The 21,864-nt window shown below is 44.1% G+C and overlaps 1 protein-coding gene across 10 annotated transcripts in view; it reads right to left on the bottom strand.

Annotated features, from left to right (window-relative positions):
* The window catches only part of LOC127581677 (tyrosine-protein kinase Fyn-like), a 261,877-nt gene that overhangs the window by 85,756 nt on the left and 154,257 nt on the right, over window positions 1–21,864 (bottom strand). For 2 of the 10 annotated variants that reach the window (XM_052036292.1, XM_052036282.1), the window contains exon 1: window positions 7,932–8,259. The exons of 7 other annotated variants lie outside the window; for them this stretch is intronic. In XM_052036292.1, the coding sequence (XP_051892252.1) occupies window positions 7,932–7,974 (43 nt within the window). In that variant the 5' untranslated portion in view covers window positions 7,975–8,259. Of the gene's footprint in view, window positions 1–7,931; window positions 8,260–21,864 lie in introns of those variants that run through there. One more of the 10 variants, XM_052036281.1, reaches the window with a different exon arrangement.

Genomic DNA, 21,864 nt, shown 5'->3' with positions numbered 1-21,864 from the left:
CTCCCCGTGACTATGTGGGTTTCCGCCGGGTGCTCCAGTTTCCTCCCACATTTCAAAGACGTACGGGTTAGGAAGTTGTGGGCGTGCTATGTTGGCGCCGGAAGCGTGGCGATGCTTGTGGGCTGCCCCCAGAACACGCTACACAAAAGATGCATTTCACTGTGTGTTTCTTAGGTAACGTGGTTAGGAATAGAGATCTTCAAGACATTTTGTGACATTTATTGCCCTTCCATAAGTGCCCTTGAACCAAGAGCTCTGCTGTGCAGTTTTGGAGGACAGGGAAGAGTTAATCACAGTCTGGAGTCACAATCTGCTAGAACAGAAATGGACACAAAATGTTTCCACTAAAGGACTTCAGTGAACCAGATGGGGTTTTACAACAGTCCGTGACCACCAGTGCTGAGCTGAGCTGTTTATCCCAGATTTATTCAATTAACTGTGCTTAAATTCCCAGCTACTATGGTGGGACTCCAACTTGCGTCTTCAGATTATTAGTCCAGTCCTGAATCACATCCTTGAACAGTGATAGATTTGTTTTCTGAAGTCAATGGGAAGATAAGATCATTTGCTGTTGCTGGGTTTCATACCTCCTATACAGGCAGCAGCCCACCCAGAGATGAATCAGTCAGATAAGTAATTTGTCTCAAAGTTGATGACTGACCAGCCCCAGACAGCTCCGACTGAAGACGCAGCTTCCAACATCAACTCAGTGTGAATTCAGTGATCTACTCACACCTGGGGAACATCTGGCCACATCTGTCATCTCCCAAGGGCACAGTTTAGTGTTAGGTAATTGCCTCACTGTCTTCACAATGAAACTGTAGCCCCTTTCTGTCCTTTACGTGGTCATAAAAGATCATAGAATCATTGAAATATTTATAACGTAGAATTGCTCAGCCATTTGAGAGAGACTCCCAGAGCGATCCCACCTTCCAGCACTGTGCCCTGTAAGCTGCAGGTCATGGCTCCAAGTATAGATCCAAACACTGTTTAAATGTGATGAGGGCATCTGTGGGAAAGGCAAACACCCTCACCAGGCAGAGAGCTCCAGGTGCCCATCAGCGTTTGTGGAACAATATTTCCTTATCTCCTCTCTCATCCTTCCACCAGTTACTTCAAATCTCTGCCTCCTTGTTTTTGAGTTGTTGCTGACAGAAATGGGTCCTATGTCGATCTCCCACGACACTCTTTTGAAGGAATGTGGGGGAAGTTCTCTCTGGTGTCTGGTTCTATTTTAATCCTCCAACCAACATGCTGGAAATACCCAGCAGGTCAGGCAGCACCTTGACAAAGAGAAACAGAGTGAATGTTTCAGGTCAAAGACTCTTTGATGGTCTTCAAGCTGAAACATTCACTCTGTTTCCCTCTCCACAGATGCTGCCTGACCTGCTGAGTGTTTCCAACATTTTCTGCTGTTATTTCATGTTTTCACCAACTGCAGTTTTTTTTATTTCAGTTTGATGATCAGTGGTCTGTGGGTGCTTGCTCTGTATAAATTAGCAGTCACTTTCTGATAGTAAACACATCTCAAAAATGTGTCATTGGCCATAAAGTGTTTTGGGAGGACGTGAAAGGTGCAAGAGAATTGCAAGTCTTTGTTTACTTTTCCTTTCATGTGGGGTCTGTGGCTGAGCTGACACCTCAATAACTTCTGCACTGGTCCAAAGGAACAATGCCGGAGTGGGTTACACTGACGGGAACCCGGTGACGGATGCCTGGGGAGATGGGACACAAACAATGGACCATCTGCTCTACTGTCACACTGTCACCTCCTGCCTTCTGCCCTACAGTACACTGTCCCTGCTCAGTACAATGACACCAAGCGGTGTACAGCATGGGAAGACTGTGAGGACATCCAACAAATGAGAGGGCAGTGAGAGGTCACCAGCCTTGGTGCCCTTGCAAAGTGCAAGTCGGTATTTAAAAGGACTGACACAGAAAATGTCAAAATGAAGTACCATCTCTATGGAGCTCTGGTTCGGCCGCATTTAGAGCATTGCGTGCAGTTCTGGTCACCTCACTATGGGAAGGATGTTGGGCTTTAGAGAGGGTGCAGAGGAGGTTTACCAGGATGCTGCCTGGATTAGAGGGCATGTGCTATCAGGAGAGGCTGGACAGACTTGGGCTCTTCTCTCTGGAGCGGCGGAGGCTGAGGGGTGATCTGTTGGAGGTGTATAAAGGTATGAGGGGCATAGATAGGGTGGGCAAGCAATATCTTTTTCCCATTACTGAGCAATCCAATACCAGAGGGCATGCATTTAAGGTGAGAGGGGGTAGGTTCAGAACAGACGAGAGGGGACATTTTTTACTGAGAGAGTGGTGGATGCCTGGAATGCGTTGCCTAATAGGGTGGTGGAGGCAAATTCATTGGGGGCATTTAAGAGGGGCTCGGATGGGCACATGAATGAGAGGAAAATGGAGGGATATGGGCAATCTGTAGGTAGGAGGGATTAGCTATTTTGGCACACCATTGTGGGCCGAAGGGCCTGTCCTGTGCTGCACTGTTCTATGTTCTAATCCAAGGATGTGGAGTCTTGTACTGATCACAAATTCATGTAGAAATCCCACATTCTGCACTCTGGGAAGAGTAAATCTAGGGAACAACTAGACAAGGGGTGGGGGGAGCAATAACAAACATCTCAACAACAACTTTTGAACAACTGAATTCTCTGCATGCAAGGAATATTTTTAATTGCTTATTAACTCAGCAAAGGATGCATGCGATGCTTCACAGACATCCAGCAAGAATGCCAACTGTTTGTACAACAGTTTAGACTCAGGACAAATTCACTGACTCAAAGGAAACCTGCAATCCATTGGGTCCCAGTGATTCTCTGCAGCAAAAAGGTGCCTGCAGATCATCCCAAAGGACTCAAACTGGAGGTTAGAAAAATATTTGTATATAGGGAGTGAAATGATCAAACACAAAACACTGCAGCAGAGTTCTTGCAAAGGAATTATTTTATAAATGATCCTGCAAGTTCGGGGACGGAAGGAGGAGATTGGAATTACATCAGTGGTTCATGTGGAGACTTGGTGAAACGAGCAACTTTCCCACTCCACCAGTCCAGTAGAATTCCTTGAACTCATTCTTCAGCCATTCTTTAAACAGTGTATTAGAAATACTTTATACACACTTCAATTAGTTACACCCACTAATTAACCAAATGGTTTAAACTCACTGAGTTTTTTTGCTTATTTAGCAAAACTAATGTTGCAGGAAATTTTATGAATTTGCTTTTTTAGCAGTTTTGTGGCTGTTCCTTTGCAAACAAGACCACAACCACAAAACAGACATCATCTACAATCCACAGCCAACAGGTTTGGTATTCCTCCCTGGCTTGTGACTAATAACAAGAAAATGAACAAGTCATGTCTTTTATTTTCAAACAAATGAAAATCAAACTCATCTGGTGCCCTTATTCTTAAATCCAATAAGTCCCCAGGCCCTGGTGACTATATTCTAAGCTTTTGAAAGAAGTAGTTATGGAGATAATGGATGCACTAGTTGTCATCTTCCAAAATTCAGTAGCAGGGAAAATGTTAGAACTTATCAACAAGGAAGGAATCTTGTGTGCAGTTCTGGTTGCCCCATTACAGGAAGGATGTAGAGGCTTTGGAGAGGGTGCAGAAGAGGTTCACCAGGATGCTGCCTGGATTAGAGGGTATGAGCTATAAGGAGAGGATGGACAAATTTGGGTTGTTTTCTCTGGAGTGTTGGATGCTGAGGGGAGACCTGATAGAAGTTTATAAAATTCTGAGAGGCACAGATAGAGTAGACCATCAGAATCTTTGTCCCCTGGGTAGAAATGTCAAATACTAGAGGTCATGCATTTAAGATGAGAGGGGGAAAGTTTAAAGGAGATATGTGGGGCAAGGTTTTTCACATAGAGAGTGGTGGGTGCCTGAGACAGGCTGTCAGGGGGAGTAGTGGAAGCAGATGCAACAGTAGCATTTAAGAGGCTGTTAGATAGACACATGAATATACAGGGAACAGAGGGATATGGATCATGTGCAGGCAGAAGAAATTTTAGTTTAATTCGTCATTTTGTTCAGCACAGACTTTGTGGGCTGAAGGGCCTGTTCCTGTGCTGTACTGTTCTATGTTCTATACGTCCATGAATAACAGGGGATCTAGAGAATGATAGGATGGATTTATGAAAGGGAAGTCATGTTTGACAAATCTATTTTTTCAGAGAGAAGGCAGAACCAGTGGACATGGTGCATTTGGACTTTCGGGAGGTCTTCCTTAAGGTGCCATGCAGCTTATTAAACAAAATTAGAGCATGTGGGATTTCTCCCCTCCTTCTGATGTGGAGAAAAGATTGGTTAACAAACAGAAAACAGAGGAGAGGAACAAGCGGATTATTTTTGCGTTGGGAGGCTGTGACAATTGGCTGCCGCAGGGATGGGTGCTGGGACCACCTACATCAACATTTTGGATGAGGGGACCAACTCTAATATCTCCATGTTTACAAAAGATACAAAGCTGAGTGGCAGTGCAGGATACGAGGAGGTTTCGGGAGGTTAAAGACAGTTTATGTGAATGGGTGACATCAAGACAAATGGAAAATAACGTGGAAAAGGGGGAGTTCAATAACTTGCATGGAAAGCTCAATATTTTTTAAAGGTAAGAGATTAAAAAGTAGTTCAAGGGGACTTGGGTGTCCTTGTTCACAAATGACTGAAAGTTGACGTGCGTTACAGCCACCATATAGGTGAGCAAATAGTAGACCCTTATTACAAGAAAATTTGAGTTCAAGAAGAGAGATGTCTTGCTCCAATACACAGGGCCTTGGTGAAACTGTGAACAAATCTGGTCTCTCTACCTAAGGAAAGTTAACCTTGCGGTGGAGGGAATTTCATGAGGCCATTCATCCCATCAAGTGTATGCCAACTCTCAGAGCAATCCCACTGCCCCACTTTATTTCCCAGTAACATATTCTATCTCACATGCCCTTCAATTCCACTTCATTCTCCTGCCTTTCAACTACACTCGGGGTGACTTACAGTGGCCAATCAACCTTCCAGCACATCTCTGGGATGTAGGAAAAGAACCTCACATTCACAGGGAGAACGTGCAAACTCCATGAAGAGGATTCACCAGATTGATTCCTATGATGGTGGGTTTGTCCTCTGAGAAGGCTTTAAGCAGAATGCATCTTTACATTCTTGAGTTTAGAAGAATGAGAGGTGGCTTCATTGAAACATACAAAATTCTTTAGGGACTTGACAGCATGGATGTAGAATTGGTGTTACCCATGGCTGAGGCATCCAGAACCATGGGTCACAGTCTCAGAATAAGGGGGCAGGCAATCAGGACAGAGGTGACAAAAAATGTCCTTATCCAGAGGGTAGTGAATCTTTGGACGTCCTCAAGGGGGATGCGAAGGCTTAGTTGCTAGGTAACTTCAAGGCAGAGATTGATTGATTTTTTGATATTAAGGCAATCAAGAGATATGGGTTTAGTGCAGGAAAGTGTGACTGAGATAAAATGTCAGCCATGACTGCAATGAACGACAGAGCAGGGACAGGGAGGAATTGGACGACTCCTACTCCTATTTCGTGTGCTCTTATAAAGTGAGTGTGTTGAGGTTTGTGACTGCATTATAAAGGTTTGCCAGCAACATGAACGCTAAAACAGCAAATGCTGAAAGTCTGAAATAAAACCAGAAAGTGCCGGAAGTACTCAGCAGGTGCGGTGGCACTTGTGGAGAGAGGAACAGAGTCAATGTGCCGGATGACACATTTTGGGAAATCAGATGGGGGTAGGTCATACACAGTAAACTAACGAAGGTTCAAGAACAGCTACTTCCCTTCAACCATTCAGTTCTTGAAGCAACTGGCACATCCCTAATCACTACAGTATGGCAACACCATGACCACTTTGCACTACAATGGACTTTGTTTTTGTTCTAATTATGATCTTTCTTGTAAAAATTGTGTACAATTTATGTTTAATTTATGTTTTTCTTGTGAATGCTGTTTATCTGATGCTATGTGCCTGTGATGCTGCTGCAAGTAAGTTTTTCATTGCACCTGTGCACACATGGACTTGTGCAGGTGACAATAAACTCGACTCTGACTTTGACTTTGGCCTTGGCCATCTGCTCTTCTGTGCCAGTTCCCTGACACCCTTGATTCCTTATCTTTCAAAAATGTATCTACGCCCACTTAAAAATAAGCCCCAATGATCTACCCTCCACAACTATTGCAGAAATTATCCCATCCTCTACACCAGAGGATAGGATTATTTCTATAATATCAGTTCTCCTTAAACTGCTGTGATCACTGTAGCGGTGAAGTTCAGGGTGTTACTGCTCCACAATTTTGTATCTGACTATTATCTTAATTTTTTGCGGCTTGATCCTTTCCTCCATCACCTGCCCGGGACCCAGAGCAGTCTCCAACATATGGGCTCATCAGTGGCTGTCTCCTGCCCCAGCAGTTCCTTCTCCTGCCACCTGACGTCTGTGCGCATCGACTCAGCTTGCATTTCCTTTACTCTCCACAGAGATATGCTGAACTTAACAGACACAGGCAGACCTTTGAGCTTTCTCCTCCTGTCAGTGAGATTATGGCTCACCGTCTGCCTCAGCTGCTGAGTTCCATGTTCCCTGTTTCCCTTAATATCCAAAGTCTATCCACCTCGGCTTTGAATATATTCAAAGACTGTGATAGAGAGAAGGTCTTTCAAAGAAAAATAATTCTCGTCTTAATCTTGTTCTGGGCTCTAACACGGAGTGTGATTTATTTTGTAATTTATAGTAATTTTATGTCTTTGCGTTGTACTGCTGCCACAAAACAACAAATTTCACAGCATATAAGTCAGTGATAATAAACCTGATTCTGGTGTCAGGGCAAAAGGCAGGGACACAATTAATTCAGATCGACATCGTAAATCCAGAAATTTGAGTGTATACAACGGGATGACACAGAGCAAGTTAGTACTTGTGTTTCTTTCAGTTTTCAAGCCATGATAAAGCAAGCAATTACGATTATTTTTGGGTTCATTGGGTGGCAATCTGTGGCAAAACACAACTCAAGATGTCTCTGCTGCTGGGCTCTTGAACACACTGATGGCTGCCATAAATTTGTGCCAATTGATCTGGTAATTCGTTTGGGCTGGCGAAAAGCTGCCCATTTCCTGAGGATCTTTTAGTGCATCGGAAAAAAGAGCTGGCAGCGGAGGCTGACACTGAAAGTTATGGAGGGAATGAGAGAAGTGAAACCGTACTTGATCGAAGAAAAGTGGCAACAAGGCAGGGATCTGAAAAATTGTGGGAAGGGAACGGGAGACGGAAGAGATTGAAAGAAATGTCATGGATACATGTACAAAATGGAAAATATCAAAGGAGTTCGACCGTTCCTTTTTCTTGTAAAAATAAAGCATAACATAAACTAGTTAAAATATGACACATCTTATGAGGATACGGCAACAGTGATCATGGATATTCAAGACGGCAACTTAGAAATGGAGCATTTTCTGGATTGGATGAGTCATATAAATGCAAGCTCCCTCTGTAGTGTAAGACAAACACTCAGATGCAAGCTCCTCAAAGGAAGTACAGGGGACTTACAGAATCAGTCTAACACTAAAATCAGCAGGATCGCATCAATAAATAAATTCAAGCACAGATTGCAGAGACCTCTTTCTTCAAAATACTGTACTGTACTGCAAACCTTTGTAATTTTAAAGAGGTGGGTTGCACACAGCTTCCACCAAAGTTATTAGGTGAAAGATGACCTTTTGAAATTCATCGCAAAATTATTATAATTAAAATGGGCACTAACCCAGGATAGCTTTATGATTGCCAGGCTAGCTAATTTTAAAGATTAGCAAGACAGAGACCCTGATAGTATGACTCACTGCAGCACAGATTCAGCTGGGAGCTGGCAGTGACGTGGAAGTTAAAAGTTGATGTACTTACCCCACAGAGAACTAACAGTAAATCTGTTGGTGCTCCTGCACATTTCTGCCTGATTTGGGCAGGTTGGTGGCTGGGTTTTAGACCCCTTGCCTTGTGCTCACTTGTAGATTCCTACCCACTCATATTCCCCAAAGTAAAGCAAATGCTTCTTTCAATTTCCAATCCATAAACTGATCTGCAAATTCCAGCACTTTGCAGAATGTTAGGAAGGAAGATGAGGTATTGCTGATTATGAGAGCATATGGTAAATACTCTTCTACTGGATTCTGCAAAGTGCAAGGGATGTGGAGCTGTAACCAGGAAACAGCTGCACTTGCTGACTCGCATGATCCTGCTGTTCTGTACACTGAGAGCAAGAGGAAGCCCGGCTTTACAGTGGGTTTGCTCGTTGAGTTTAACTGGCTGGAGGTCCCAATTGGACACACAGGAAGAGCCAAGGCGCAGCACAATCTGCTTCGGGTCAGGGACGCAGATGCCTGCAGAAACCCCATTGTCTGCACTGAAAGCAATTTCCGTTATTTTAATAAATTACACAAATGTTTTCAGCCATGTAAATGAGGATCCGATTTCCTAACTGGCCTTTACAGTCTATGTGCTTGCCTATCAGGGATAAAACAGAACAAATACCAACCAAGAACATTAATTTAGACTCAGATCCAAATAAACAGAGGAGGAAAGGTTCTCTTTCACTGAATGGGGAAGAGAGAAGGAGTGTACTTCCTTTGCATAAAACATTATATCCCAGCTGTTCAGCCTCACTGAGGCTTATGTAAAATCAGTTACACTCCTGGCCTGATCCCTGCGTACATACAACATTACAGAATTAACCATGAGAATGCGTGGTGGGAACTCTCTGTCAACTGATCCACACGGAAAACATTATATGCCCTGCACTCTGTACTTGAATCTTCAAATCAATTTGACCAGTTTTATCTGAGATTTTTTACCTTCAAAGTTTGAACACAGATTCTAATTGAGTGGTGGTGTCATCCACTGATGCTGACCTGCCAACCACAGTCACGTGGAGCGTACTGGGAATAGTTTCTATCATCTACAATAAAGACACTGCATATGAACTGGGAGGGAAGAGGAGGTGACAAAGGCTAAGTTCCAATGTTGAAAAGACCTCAAGATATTCATTGCCCGGTATCAACAGAGCAGGAATAATGGGAATGGCACACAGGTTTTTATATTGTGGCTCAGTTGCAGCATGCTCACCTCTGCATCAGAACTCAGAGGTTCAAGCTCCACTCTGGAGGACCGGGGGAACAATAATTTCGGTGGAAACTCCAGGTCACTCCTGCAGGAGTGCTGCAGTGTCTCCAATAAGACAGTAAAGCAGGAACCTGTGTGGATTCTCAGACAGATACCTACAGTCCTTTGGTCTCTGAATGATGGGTGGTCAATGCTCCACACAATCCTGGCCGACACCTGTCCCTCAATCCCTGTTTCGAAAACAGATCATCTGATCGTCGTCACTTTGTTATTTGCAGCAACTTGCTACAGACGAATTATCCACCATGCTTCCCACATTGGCTGTGAAGCACTTTGGGAAGTTGTGAAAGCAATGTGGAAGGCTCCATATAAATGCAAGTCTTTCTTTAAACAGCCAGACCTCTTGTTGCAGTAATGTATCTCCAGCGGCCAGTGTGAAATGGGCTGTGTGGTTGGGATCTCACACCTACCCCTGCCACTCCAGTATTTAGCTACACAGGAATGTTGGGAAGACAGGTTAACCGACCAGTGACACTACACTGCCTCTTTAGTACTAGGAGTCCAAAGCAGATTTCTACCTGTTGTCTATTCTTCATGCTTAGAATTGTCAGGCAAACCCAACTGATGAAAAGCGATGTGGGCCAAATGCATGTAAAAGCATAGGAGAATTGGGGCGAAGGGCCTGTTTCTGTGCTGTATATCTCGATGGCTCTATGATCCATCAAAATATGGTGACACTGCAACCCTTAGAGAAGAAGATATCTCCATAACTCAGAGATGTCAGAAACTCAAGCTATCTTTGGCTGATGTGACATCTATTTTTGTCATTTCAGGGGGTTTAAAAGGAAATGCCCATTTTTGCATTTAATACCTGTGGTATTTATCTATGAAAATATTCTTATTAAAAGGCTACAGAGAGTTTGCGTTGTAATCTGCTGTATTATTACTTCAGTGGGAAATGCAATTTTTAATAATGTGAACATTCATCACTTGTATTTACAGGTCCCCAATCCTTGGAACATTCCAGTGGCACTGAAAACTATTTCCTTAACAAATTACTCCAAGTGCTTTCTGGAAAACACATCCACAACACAGACTTTTTGGGTTAATTTTTCACTGGATGCAAGTTTTAGTCACTAAAATAATTTTGCATCATTAATCGAGGTTAATTAATTAATTAATCACACATGAAATAAGGGATTTATTCTTGAATGGACTCTTATACGCTAAAGATGAACTCTTGATCTTTCAATCCACCTCTTCACGGCCCTTGCACCTTATTGTCCACCTGCACTGCACTTTCTCTGTAACTGTGACACAATATTCTGCATTCTATTTTTTTCATTTTGTACTACCTCGATGTATGGAACGATCTGGCTGGATGGCAAGCAAGCAAAAGCTTTTCACTGTATCTCGGTACATGTGGCAATAATAAAGCAATTACCAATTACCAACAGGATTAAAACAATAACCCAGCCAGCCACCGTGTAAAAGCAATGTCACTTAATCTGCCCTGGTAAAGGACAGGAAGTCAGCCGGGTCTGAGCCAAGGTCAGTGAATGCGTGCAAACCCAGAGCTTTCAGCTCAGTGCAAGATCTTGTCAGACCACAAGATAATGATGAGACCGAGCATTGCTTTGTGCTAAAATAATTCCTGATGCTAACCTCCAGCCTAACCCAGCAATGGACAAAGTTTTGGGTGGTTTCTCACTTGTTCTCTCTCTATCTTTCACTAGAAGCAATGTGCTATTTTGCAAATAAAAGAGAATGTTACAAAATCAGGCATTGGTTGAACAACCTTCACTGCATTCCCCATGTACAACGAAATCTTCACCACTGACCTTCATCGGGTATGCCCTATACTTTCCTCTGCAGATTCTCACCCTGCTCTTGTGGTATTTGTGCATCCACCACCCTGCTTTCTGAGGCTAACTGACTTTTTTGGGGGGGAGGAGGACAGGATATTTCCATGATGATGAATGCCTGGATTAGAGAGCATGTGCTATGAGGAGAGGTTGGACAAACTTGGGTTGTTTTCTCTGGATCGGTGGAGGCTGAGGGGTGACTGATAGAAGTTTACAAGATTATGAGGAGCATAGATAGAGTAGTCAGCTGGTATCTTTTTCCCAGGGTTGAAATGTCTAATACTAGGGGGCAAGTACTGAAGGTGAGAGGGGGTAAGTTCAAAGCAGATGTGCAGGTCAAGTTTTTGTTTTACACAGAGAGCGGTGGGTGCCTGGAACTTGCTGCCAGGGGTGGTGGTGGAGGCAGATATGATAGAGGCGTTTAAGAGGTTCTTAGATAGGCCCATGAATGTGCAGAGAATGGAGGGATGTGGACATTGTGCAGAAAGAAGGGATCAGTCTAGAAGGCTTTTAATTATTAGTTTAATTACCTCAGCACAGCATCGTGGGCCAAAGGGCCTGTTCCTGTGTCATACTATTCTATTCTATGGTACCATTCATCAAGATTAATTTTATGTTTTCACTGACCATTTGGGCAGTGCTCTGTTGTCATGTAAGCTGGCATCTCCACAGACGCATCACAGTACACAGACCCCCTGAGATCTTCCCTGATGTCCCTTCCTTTTATTTATCTTCAACCCCCTTGGTGATCCCACCTGCCTTTACTGCAATTTTGTTTCTCCTCTTGGGCTTTGCCACACATTTCACATCAATAAAGGTGAAGGGGGAAAGGTTTAGAGGGAACATTAGAGGGAACTTCTTCACTCAAAGAGTGGTGGGAGTATGGAACGGGCTGCCATCTGATGTGGTAAATGCGGGCTCGCTCTTAACTTTTAAGAGTAAATTGGATAGATACATGGACGAGAGAGGTCTGGAAGGGTATGGGCTGGGGGCAGGTAAATGAGACTAGCCGAATAATGTTTCGGCACAGACTAGAAGGGCCGAATGGCCTGTTTTCTGTGCTGTAGTTTTTCTATGGTTCTATTGTTCTATAAACCTGTTGCAGCTAATGGGACGAAATGCTGTTGATTTCACCCTAACACCATCTGGACAGGGAGAGGCTGTGTTTTACTGACACCAGTAAAATGTGTACAGGAAGTCCCCGACTTACGAACACCCATACTTACGAACCGACTTTCGTGGTCGGTTCGTAAGCGGGCCCATCCCCCAATCCTACCACGGTGGCGGTACACCTTCTTTGGCCCAACCCCAGGCCAAGTGCGTACGTGCGGCTGGGCCCATGTGCGGCCGCGATCCCCGGGCCAAGTGCGCATGCGCGGACACTGTTCCGAGTTACATATAAAATCGGGTTACGAACAGTCTCAAAAACGGAACTTGTTCGTAACCCGGGGACTTCCTGTATTTACATAGGACCTTCATTGCAGTAAAACTCACAAGATGTTTCACTGGCGTGTCAACAGTCAAGTCACGTGAGCAGATGTTGTGGCAAATGAATGCATTGTTGAAAGTGCCCTGACTGGTTGCATCGTGGTCTGGGACGGCAATTCAAATATGCAGGAACGTAAGAAGCTGCAGAGAGTAGTGGACTCAGCTCAATACATCACGGGCACATCTTTCCCCACCATCAGTAGTATCTACAGGAGGCGCTGCCTCAAGAAGGCAACTTCTATCATCAAAGATCCCCACCACCTGGGCCATACCATCTCCTCGCAGCTCCCATCGGGCAGGAGGTACAGAAGCCTGAAGTCCCACACCACCAGGTTCAGGAACAGCTACTTCCCTTCAACCATTCGGTTCTTGAACCAACCAGCGCAATCCTAAACACTACAGTTTAGTAACACTATGACCACTTTGATCACTTTGCACTAAAATGGACTTTGTTTTTTTTTGTTCTAATTTTGTTCTTTCTTGTAAAAATTTTGTATAATTTATGTTTAATTTATGCCTTTCTTGTGAATACTGCTTATCTGATGCTATGTGCCTGTGACGCTGCTGCAGGTAAGTTTTTCATTGCACCTGTGCACACATGGACTTGTGCATCTGACAATAAACTTGACTTCGACTTTGAGGCGATAGGATTGAGGGAACATGTTATGGGGGGAAAATGAGGCAAAGATGATTGGGAGACTATTCCAAGAGTGCCAATGATGAAAATATTAAAGTTGGGGATGTTTCGGGGCCATGATATAGGGACTCTGTTGGTCTGAGGGAGGAAATTGGCTAGGGCAAGATAACAGGGCAGCAAGGCCAGGGGTGAAGGGTTAAGGTTAGGCCGCAGCCAGTTGAATACAACGTGACCCAAAGTTTACAAAGAGAAGACCAGGGCACACCAGCCAGGAGTGTGTCAGATTGGTTGAGTCTTAGAATCACAGGAAATTCATAACACAGGAAGCCTTTTGACCCATTGCTCCATGCTGGTTAAAAGTGTGCTGCCCAGCCTAATCTCAGCACTGGGGCTGCGGTCCTGCAGGTCACAGCTCTCTGAATATGCATGCCTGAGCTTTTTATATGTGCTGAGGGTTTCAGCCCTCCCAGTGAATTCCAGACTTCCCCCACAATCCTCATCTCTTCCCTAATCCTGCTACTGATTACTTTTATGCCTCCTGGTTTTTGACCCCTCAGGAAAGACCGATTTCTCTCAGCTGTTTGTACAATCAAGGCTTCTCAATTGTCTCCCCTCAGCCTCCCAGCCAATTCTGGATCAACTTGCCACTCCTCCATGCACCACGTAGGCTTTTACCCTTTTCACCAGTGTACCTCGTGGAAAAAAAAACTTTGCCAAAATCCATGTGGATAACATCAAATGCACTCCTCTCAACGACGGTCCTCGGCAAAGAAATCCGTCAGGCAGGACATTCTATAACAAATCCATGCCGACTGTCCCTGATTAATCTTTGCCTTTCTAAACAAAGGTTTATATTGTTCACTTGTAGGGATTCCAATAATATTCCCACCCCCAGATTTAAAACAACCAGCCTGCAATTACTTGGATTATCCCTCCCTCTATATCCCGTATAAAGGTACAACACTGGTAGCTCTCCAGCCATTTGGCACCACTCCTGTAGCCAGGAGACTAACTGCATTCAAAGCCTCTTCAACTTCCTCCCTTGTTGCTTTAACAGACTGGGAGGTACTTCATCTGGGCCTGGAAACTTATCATTTTTTTCCCAAAGATGAGAAAGCTACTAATAATTCCTCTTTTATTATACTTACCTTTTCCAACATCTCACATTTGTTTGCCTTATCGACATCAGCATCATTTCCCTCTCTGCAGAAAGTTTCAAAAATATTCAAGAGCCTTACTCACACCCTCCGCCTCCATGTACAAGTTACCTTTCCCAGGTCACAAAGGGCTGGCTGTATTTAGTTATGTAATGTACCAATCCTTTCAATATGTTAATTTTTGTAATAAAAGATACCAGCGATGAGTCCACTCAAATCCTGACATTGACTGTCTCATAAAAACGTGCTGTTAATATCTGGAACTCCCGCTGTTCTCTGCCATCTCTAAGTTCTGCTGTAGTGTATACCAAACTCTGAAGTGAACAGACTGCTCTCAGCTCTGTTGAACCTCTCTGTGACCCAGTAACACAAAGCCCGAAGCAGCAGCCTGGGGTGGCTCTGCGGAGTAGGGTGAAAGAGGACAATTCACAACATCCCACATTAACACCCAATGCTTTTTAAGACGGAGACACAAGAGACCGCAGATACTGGAACCCGCAGCAACAGACAATGTACTGGAGGAACTCAGAGGGTCGAGCAGCGTCTGCGGGGTGAAAGGACTGGCCGATGCAGGGTTTCCGTCTGAAACATCGACCATCCTTTTCACATTGTTGCTCCAACTTTTTTTAAGTTCATTTTCAGGATCTCAGTATCGCTGGTAGAGCCAGCATTTATTGCCCATCCCTAACTGCCCTGGAGATGGGTACGAGTTGCAGACCTTTGGTGAAGGTGCTCCCACAGTGATGTTGTGGAGGGAGCTCTGGCATTTAGAACCAGTGACAATGAACTGGAGGGATCTTTCCAAGTCGGGATGGTGTGCAACTTCAAAGGAGGGCACCACCACCTGCAGGTTCCCCTGCTCCTGCTGCCTTTGTCCTTTCTGGTGATAGAGGTCATGGGTTTGGAAGGTGTTGTTGAGATAGCATGGGTGAGCAACAGCGGTACATTTGTACATGGTACACACTGCAGCCATTGTGTGCCAGTGGTAGACGGATAGAGTTGGTGGATGGATTGCCAATCAAAGGGGCTGTTTTATTCTGGATCATGTTACCCTTCTTGAAAGTTTTTGGAGCTCCACTTATCCAGCCAAGTGGAGAGTGTCCTATCACATTCCAGACATTGCCTGTGGAGGGTGAGAGGTGAAACTGCTCACCACTGGCGACCCAGCCTCTTGTAGCCGTGGTATTGATGTGAACGGTCCAGTTGAGTTTCTGGTCAATGAAGGCCCCCAGGATGTTGAGAGTGGAGGACGTGGCAGTGACTATGCCCTTAAATGTTGAGGGTAGGTGGTTGGACTTTTCTTGCTGGAGATGGCACTTTAGTGGCAAATTATTATATCCCACCTGTCAGTGAACAGTGTGTGGGTCTTGCTGCAGGCAGGCTCAAGCTTCTTCATTTGCTGAGGAGCTGCAGATGGAATTGAACATTGTACAACCATCAGAGAACATCCTCACGCCTGAACAGAAAGTCATTGTCGAAGCAGCTGCAGACATCTGGATCTAAGACTCTGCTCTAACTCCTGCAGTGATGTCCTGGGGCTGGATGATTGACTTCCAACAAGGTTCGTTCCTTTGCATGAGATACGACTCCAACCACTGGAGTGTTATCCCCTCGGTCCACCTCTGGACTTCAGCTATTCAGTCTATGTTTGGACCAAGGCTGTGATGAGGTCTGGAGTCAAGTGGACCTCAGTCAGGTCTTTGACAAGGTCCCTAATTCAATGTAACTGCACTGTGTAATGAATTGAACTGTACGATCAGTTTGTAAGACAAGCTTTACACTGTACCTTGGTACAAGTGACAATAATAAACCAATACCAATACCAATACCATATAGGAGGTGAGTCCAAAAGGTGACAGCCCATAAGGTCCAGGATAATTTGGCAAATCTGAGCTGAAATTTTCTTGGCGATAGCAGGCAAGGGGTAATGATCAAGGGCTGATGGTGCCTTTGGCAGTGATGGGGGCAGCCTTGGTCACGGCACAGTGTAGTCACGTTGGGATGCAGCGTTTTAGCTGCGGGAGAGACTGGATGGGCTGCATTTGTTTTCCTTGGAGCAGAGGAAACTGAAGATGGATCTGATAGCCATTTACAAAATTATGAGGTGCATAGACAGGGTAGATGGTAGGAAACTTCTCTCCACAGCAGAGGTGTCTACAACCTGAGGTCATAGGTAAAGGGTAGGAGATTCAGAGGCGGTTTGAGGAAGATTTTTGGAATCTGGAATATCCTGCTGAGTGGGTGGTGGAGGCAGATACACAACATTTTTGAATGATTTTGATGAGCACTTAGATCACTGTGGCACAGAAGGCTACGGACTAAGTGCGAGTAAATGGGTTTAGAATAGATAGGTACTTCACAGCCAGCATGAACATGGTGGGCTGAAGGGCCTGTTCCAAGCTGCAGAACATTCTGACTCTTGGTGAAACCCACACTGGACCAACACACAACCTTCTGCAGAGAAAATTTAACAAACTTCAGACATTATAAATCCAAAATAGTAACAGAAAATACTGGAAACACTCAGCAGGTCAGGGACCATCTGTGGAACGAGAAACAGAGTTAAAGTTTCAGCTCGCAGACCTTTCACCGGAAGCAAGAAAGAGAGAAAACGAGTTCATTTTAAGTTGCAGCGAGGGGAAGTGGTCTGGTCAGCACTTTATCAAAGATCAAAAGGGAAACGGAAAGCACTCAAGGTGGACAAGGCAGAAGAGACAGACGCAAAACTCACCGCAGAGCAGAGCAGAGCAGAACTTCTTCAGGGTTGTGGGATTGTGTTTTGGTTAACGTCTTATCAAAGGCAAGAAGGAAGATGGAAACCACTGGGAATGAACACCCTATTTACGCTTGTCTTTCACTTCTGAACATAAGCTCTTGCCTCCCTCTAACTTAAAACTAACTTGATTTTTGATCTTTCCCAGTTCTGACGAAGGGTCTTCAACCTGAAACGTTAACAGTTCCTCTTTCCACAGATGCTGCCTGACCTGCGGAGTGTCTCCATCTTCTGCCAAAGGTAGTGAACAAGCAGCCAACTGAGGGACAGTTGAAACAGAAAGGAAAAACAAACATCGTCTTTGACACTGTAGTCATTTGAAATTGAGCTTTTATTTTTGTTTTTAAGTGAACACATTAAATCATAAGAATTTAAGCCCCTGAAAACATTCTTCAGGTTTGATCATAGTCTGTGAAGGTTCATAGCTGTATAAAAGCTGTTTGCAGCTCTATAAATCTTTGGTTAGGCCACACTTGTAGTATTGTGTGCAATTCTGGTCACCCCATTACAGGAAGGATGTGGAGGCTTTGGAGAGGGTACAGAAGAGGTTCACCAGGATGCTGCCTGGATTAGAGGGTATTAGCTATAAAGAGAGGTTGGACAAACTTGGGTTGCTTGCTCTGGAGTATTGGAGGCTGAAGGAAGACCCAGTAGAAGTTTATAAAATTACGAGAGGCATAGATAGACAGTCAGTATATTTTATCCAGCATAGAAATGTCAAATACTAAAGGACATGCATTTAAGGTGATAGAGGGGAAGTTTAAGCAGGTTGTATGGGGCAAGTTTTTTTTTAACACAGAGAGTGGTGGGTCCTGGAGCGACTGCCAGGGTAGTGGTGGTAGCAAGTATAAACTGGTGTTTAAGAAGCTTTTAGATAGACACAGGAATATGTAGGGAATAGAGGGATAGGGATCACGTGCAGGCAGAAGAGACTTAGTTTAAATTTGGCATCCTGTTCGGCACAGACATTGTGGGCCGAAGGGCCTGTTCCTGAGCTGTACTGTTCTGTGTTCAGTTTAGCACAGTAACATGGAGTATGACGCAGTTTTAAAGATGCAGAACTAACTCCTGTTTGTTAATTTATTTAAAAATATCCTGAATTTGAATACAGGGATTTTGCTCCAAACCTTGGACTGAGCTCAGTGCTGGTGATGAGACTCATTTGACCTCTTTGCTTATGCTTCATGTGAGAAAATATGAGATATTAAAATCATCAGTCAGACAAACGTTGGAGCCAGTTTTTGGCACATCTCTAATATGTTCTTATTTAAGAATTATTGGTGAATGTCAAGAGAAAAGGAAATAAAGACAGAAAGTGCTGAAACACTCATTTCTATTTATTTAAGATTCGCAACATCTGATGTTTTTTGATTTTTGTCAAAGGAGAGCAATTTTATCTAGAAAGTGAGGTAGCATTCGTGGGTGCTGAATCAAGCAAGATAGAAGAACTTTCAACAGAGAAGCAAAACTGAGGGCGAGAGACAGTGAGATGGAGAAGGAGTGTCAGGATCAACTGTTACAAAAGTACAGATGCAACACACCAGGTCAGGATACACGTAGATGCCAAGGCCAAGAAAGCACACCAGCACCTCTACTTCCTCAGGAGGCTAAAGGAGTTCAGCATGTCCCCGTTGACCCACACCAATTTTTATAGATGTTTCACAGAAACATCCTGTCCAGATGCATCACAGCTTGGCATGGCAACTGCTCTGCCCGTGACCACAAGAAACTGCAGAGAGTTGTGGACACAGCTCAGCACACCACGGAAACCAGCCTCTCCTCCGCAGACTCTGTCTACTCTTCTCGCTGCCTTGGTAAAGCAGCCAACATAACCAAAGACCCCACCCACCCTGGACATTCTCTCTTCTCCCCCCTCCCATTGGGCAGAACATACAAAAGCCTGAAAGCATGTACTATCAAGCTCAAGGACAGCTTCTATCCTTCTGTTATAAGACTATTAGACAGACCTCTTGTATGATAAGATAGACTCTTGACCTCATAATCCACCTTGTCATGGCCTTGCACCACTTTATTGTCTGCCTGCACTGCACTTTCTCTGTAACTGTAACACTTTATTCTGCATTCTGTTTTTGTTTTTCCTTTGTACTTTCTTAGTGCACTGATGTGGTGAAATGATCTGTATGGATGGCATACAAAACAAAGTTTTTCACTGTACCTCAGTACAGGTGATAATAATAAACCAATTTATCAATTTACATGTCTGCAGACCAGGATCGACTGTAGCACTGTGGGGAATATTACCTCTGAGCCAGAGGGTTGTGGGTTCACATCTTACTGCATAACTCATTTAGCTGGTGCTCCAGTGCAGAACTGAGGGTGTGCTGCATTGTCTGAGGTACTGCCCTACAAATGTTTGCAAAACCAAGGCTCTATCTGCCCCCTCATGTAGACACAGCAGATCCCAATGTGTTTTTCAATGCAGAGCAGAGAAGTTTTCTCGAGTGTCCTAGCCAAAACATCCTCCTTCAACATTATTAGTAACAGATTGTTTGATTATTATTACATTGCTGTCAGTGGTGCTTGCTGGGAGTAAATTGGATGGTGTGTCTCCTATATTGCAACACTTCAAAAGTATTCTTTTGCTTGTGAAGCACCTTGGAGTGATGACAAGATACTTTGGAAATGCAAGATTTGTTGTTCCTTCTTCACCTTAAGAAATAAAACCCTTATAGCACAAAGTGCTCAGTTGGTTTATTTTCTGATCTGGAGACCACAGTTATATGCAGCACTGTGAGTGTCCACACCGTTACACGCTCCTGGTCTTGGCCACACCGGAATAGCTGCCGCTTCACGGTCGAAGCATTTAGCAATGTGCTCCGGAAAGGTTTTATTCAGCAAAAAGTAGCAAACATGATCGCCTCAGGAACTGCGGGTAAGTGCGAACAAAAGTTTCAACTGCAGTCACATAATCACAGGGACAAGCACAGCAAGGCTGTGCAATTGATCGGAAACCATCTGTGTTTAACCTGCTACTTCAACTCTTTTGAAAAAGAGAACTTGTACTTCTCCAAACATGCCAATGATTGCAGTGACAGAGTCACAAGGGAGCTACTGCAGGGACAACTTTGAGGAACTTTGAACAAAAGGAATGGACAAATTATTTTGCACAGTCAGTTCTTGCAGTGATCAGCACTCAAAGCCATCAATCCAATGAAAGGAAAAAAAAACATGCTCTGTTCACCCAACTCTAATTAAAATTATGTTAATTCCATTTGTGGTGAAGCGTGGTACCTCTGTCCTCTAGACTCTGATCTGCCCTTACAAGCAATTTATAGTTCTGCTGATAGTGAACATTTGGCTGTGTCTTGAATCAATCAGAGACACAGTGTATGTTTACAGGATTACAACCTTTTCCCTACAAATGAGGCTTTGCTGCCACACACATCTGAAAGAAATAGCCTTCAGGCAGAATGTGTGTAAAAGAGACATGCAATACCATACGCCAAACTCTCGTCTGGCAGTGCCTTTTGCTGGTAATTATTGAGGTACCAAATGTTCAACATTAATGAGAGAATATATCCTCTTTCCAGATAATATTTTAATCAAATTGAAGTCAAGGTCACATGACCATGGATGCAGTGTAGGAAGGAACAATATTTGAAGTACTGAGGTAGTACAATAACAGAATGCAGAATGAAGTGTTACAGTGACAGAGAAAGTGCAGTGCAGGTAGACAATAAGGTGCAAAGCCATAATGAGGTAGATTGTGAGGTGATGTATTTTGGGAAATCAAATAGGGGTAGGACATACTGTATACAGTGAATGGTAGAGCATGAAGGAATGTTAATGGACAGAGCTACCTAGAGGTACAAGTCCATAGTTCCCTAAAAGTAGCAACACAGGTAGACAGGGCAGTAAGGAAGGAATATGTCATGCTTGGCTTCACAGGTTGAGGCATAAAATTAAAAAGTTGGGAGTGGATGTTGCAACTTTACGAATCACTGATTAGACCACACTTGGAGTACTGAGTACAGTTCTGGTCACCAGCACAATAGGAGAGGTGTGGCTGCACTGGACAGAGTGCAGAGGAGATTCACCAGGATGTTGCTTTCACAGGTTAGGGCATAGAAAACGTAAGAGTCGGGGCAATATGTTGCAGATCCCAACATACTTTTTAATAAAGAGCAGAGAAATTCTTTCAAATCTCCGAGCCAAAGCATCCTTCTTCAACGTTATTATAAACAGATTGTTAGATTATTATACTTTACAAAACACTGATTGGGCCACACTTGGAGCACTGTGTGTAGTTCTGGGCACCAGACTATAGGAAGCTTGTGGTTGTGCTGGAGAGAGTGCAGAGGACATTCACCATGGTGTTGCCTGGATTGAAGGACTTTAGCTATGGGGATTGATTGGACAGTCTGGGCTTGTTTTCCCTGGAGTGAAGGAGGCTGAGGGGTGACCTGATAGAGGTGTGTGAAATTATGAGAGGCATTGTTAGGGTAGATAATCAAAATCTTTTTCCCATGGTAGGGGTATCAAAAACAAGAAGGCATAGGCTTAAGGTGAATGGGAGGAGGTTTAAAGGGGATCTGGGCGGTAAGTTTTATTTACACAGAGAGTGTTTGATATCTGGAACTCGCTGCCAGAGGAGGTGGTGGAGTCAGATACAATCACTTTGTTTAATAGGCTTTGGACAGACACTTGAACAGGCAAGCCACAGTCGGATACAGTCCTAATGTGGGCAAATGAGATTGGTGCAGATGGGCAAAAAGGTCAGTATGGATGTGATGGGCTGAAGGGCCTGTTTCTGTGCTGTATGAGTCTGTGACTCTAT

This window comes from Pristis pectinata, chromosome 22 (genome assembly GCF_009764475.1).
Source record: "Pristis pectinata isolate sPriPec2 chromosome 22, sPriPec2.1.pri, whole genome shotgun sequence".
NCBI lineage: Eukaryota > Metazoa > Chordata > Chondrichthyes > Rhinopristiformes > Pristidae > Pristis > Pristis pectinata.
This window is presented reverse-complemented; position numbering and strand designations above follow the sequence as displayed.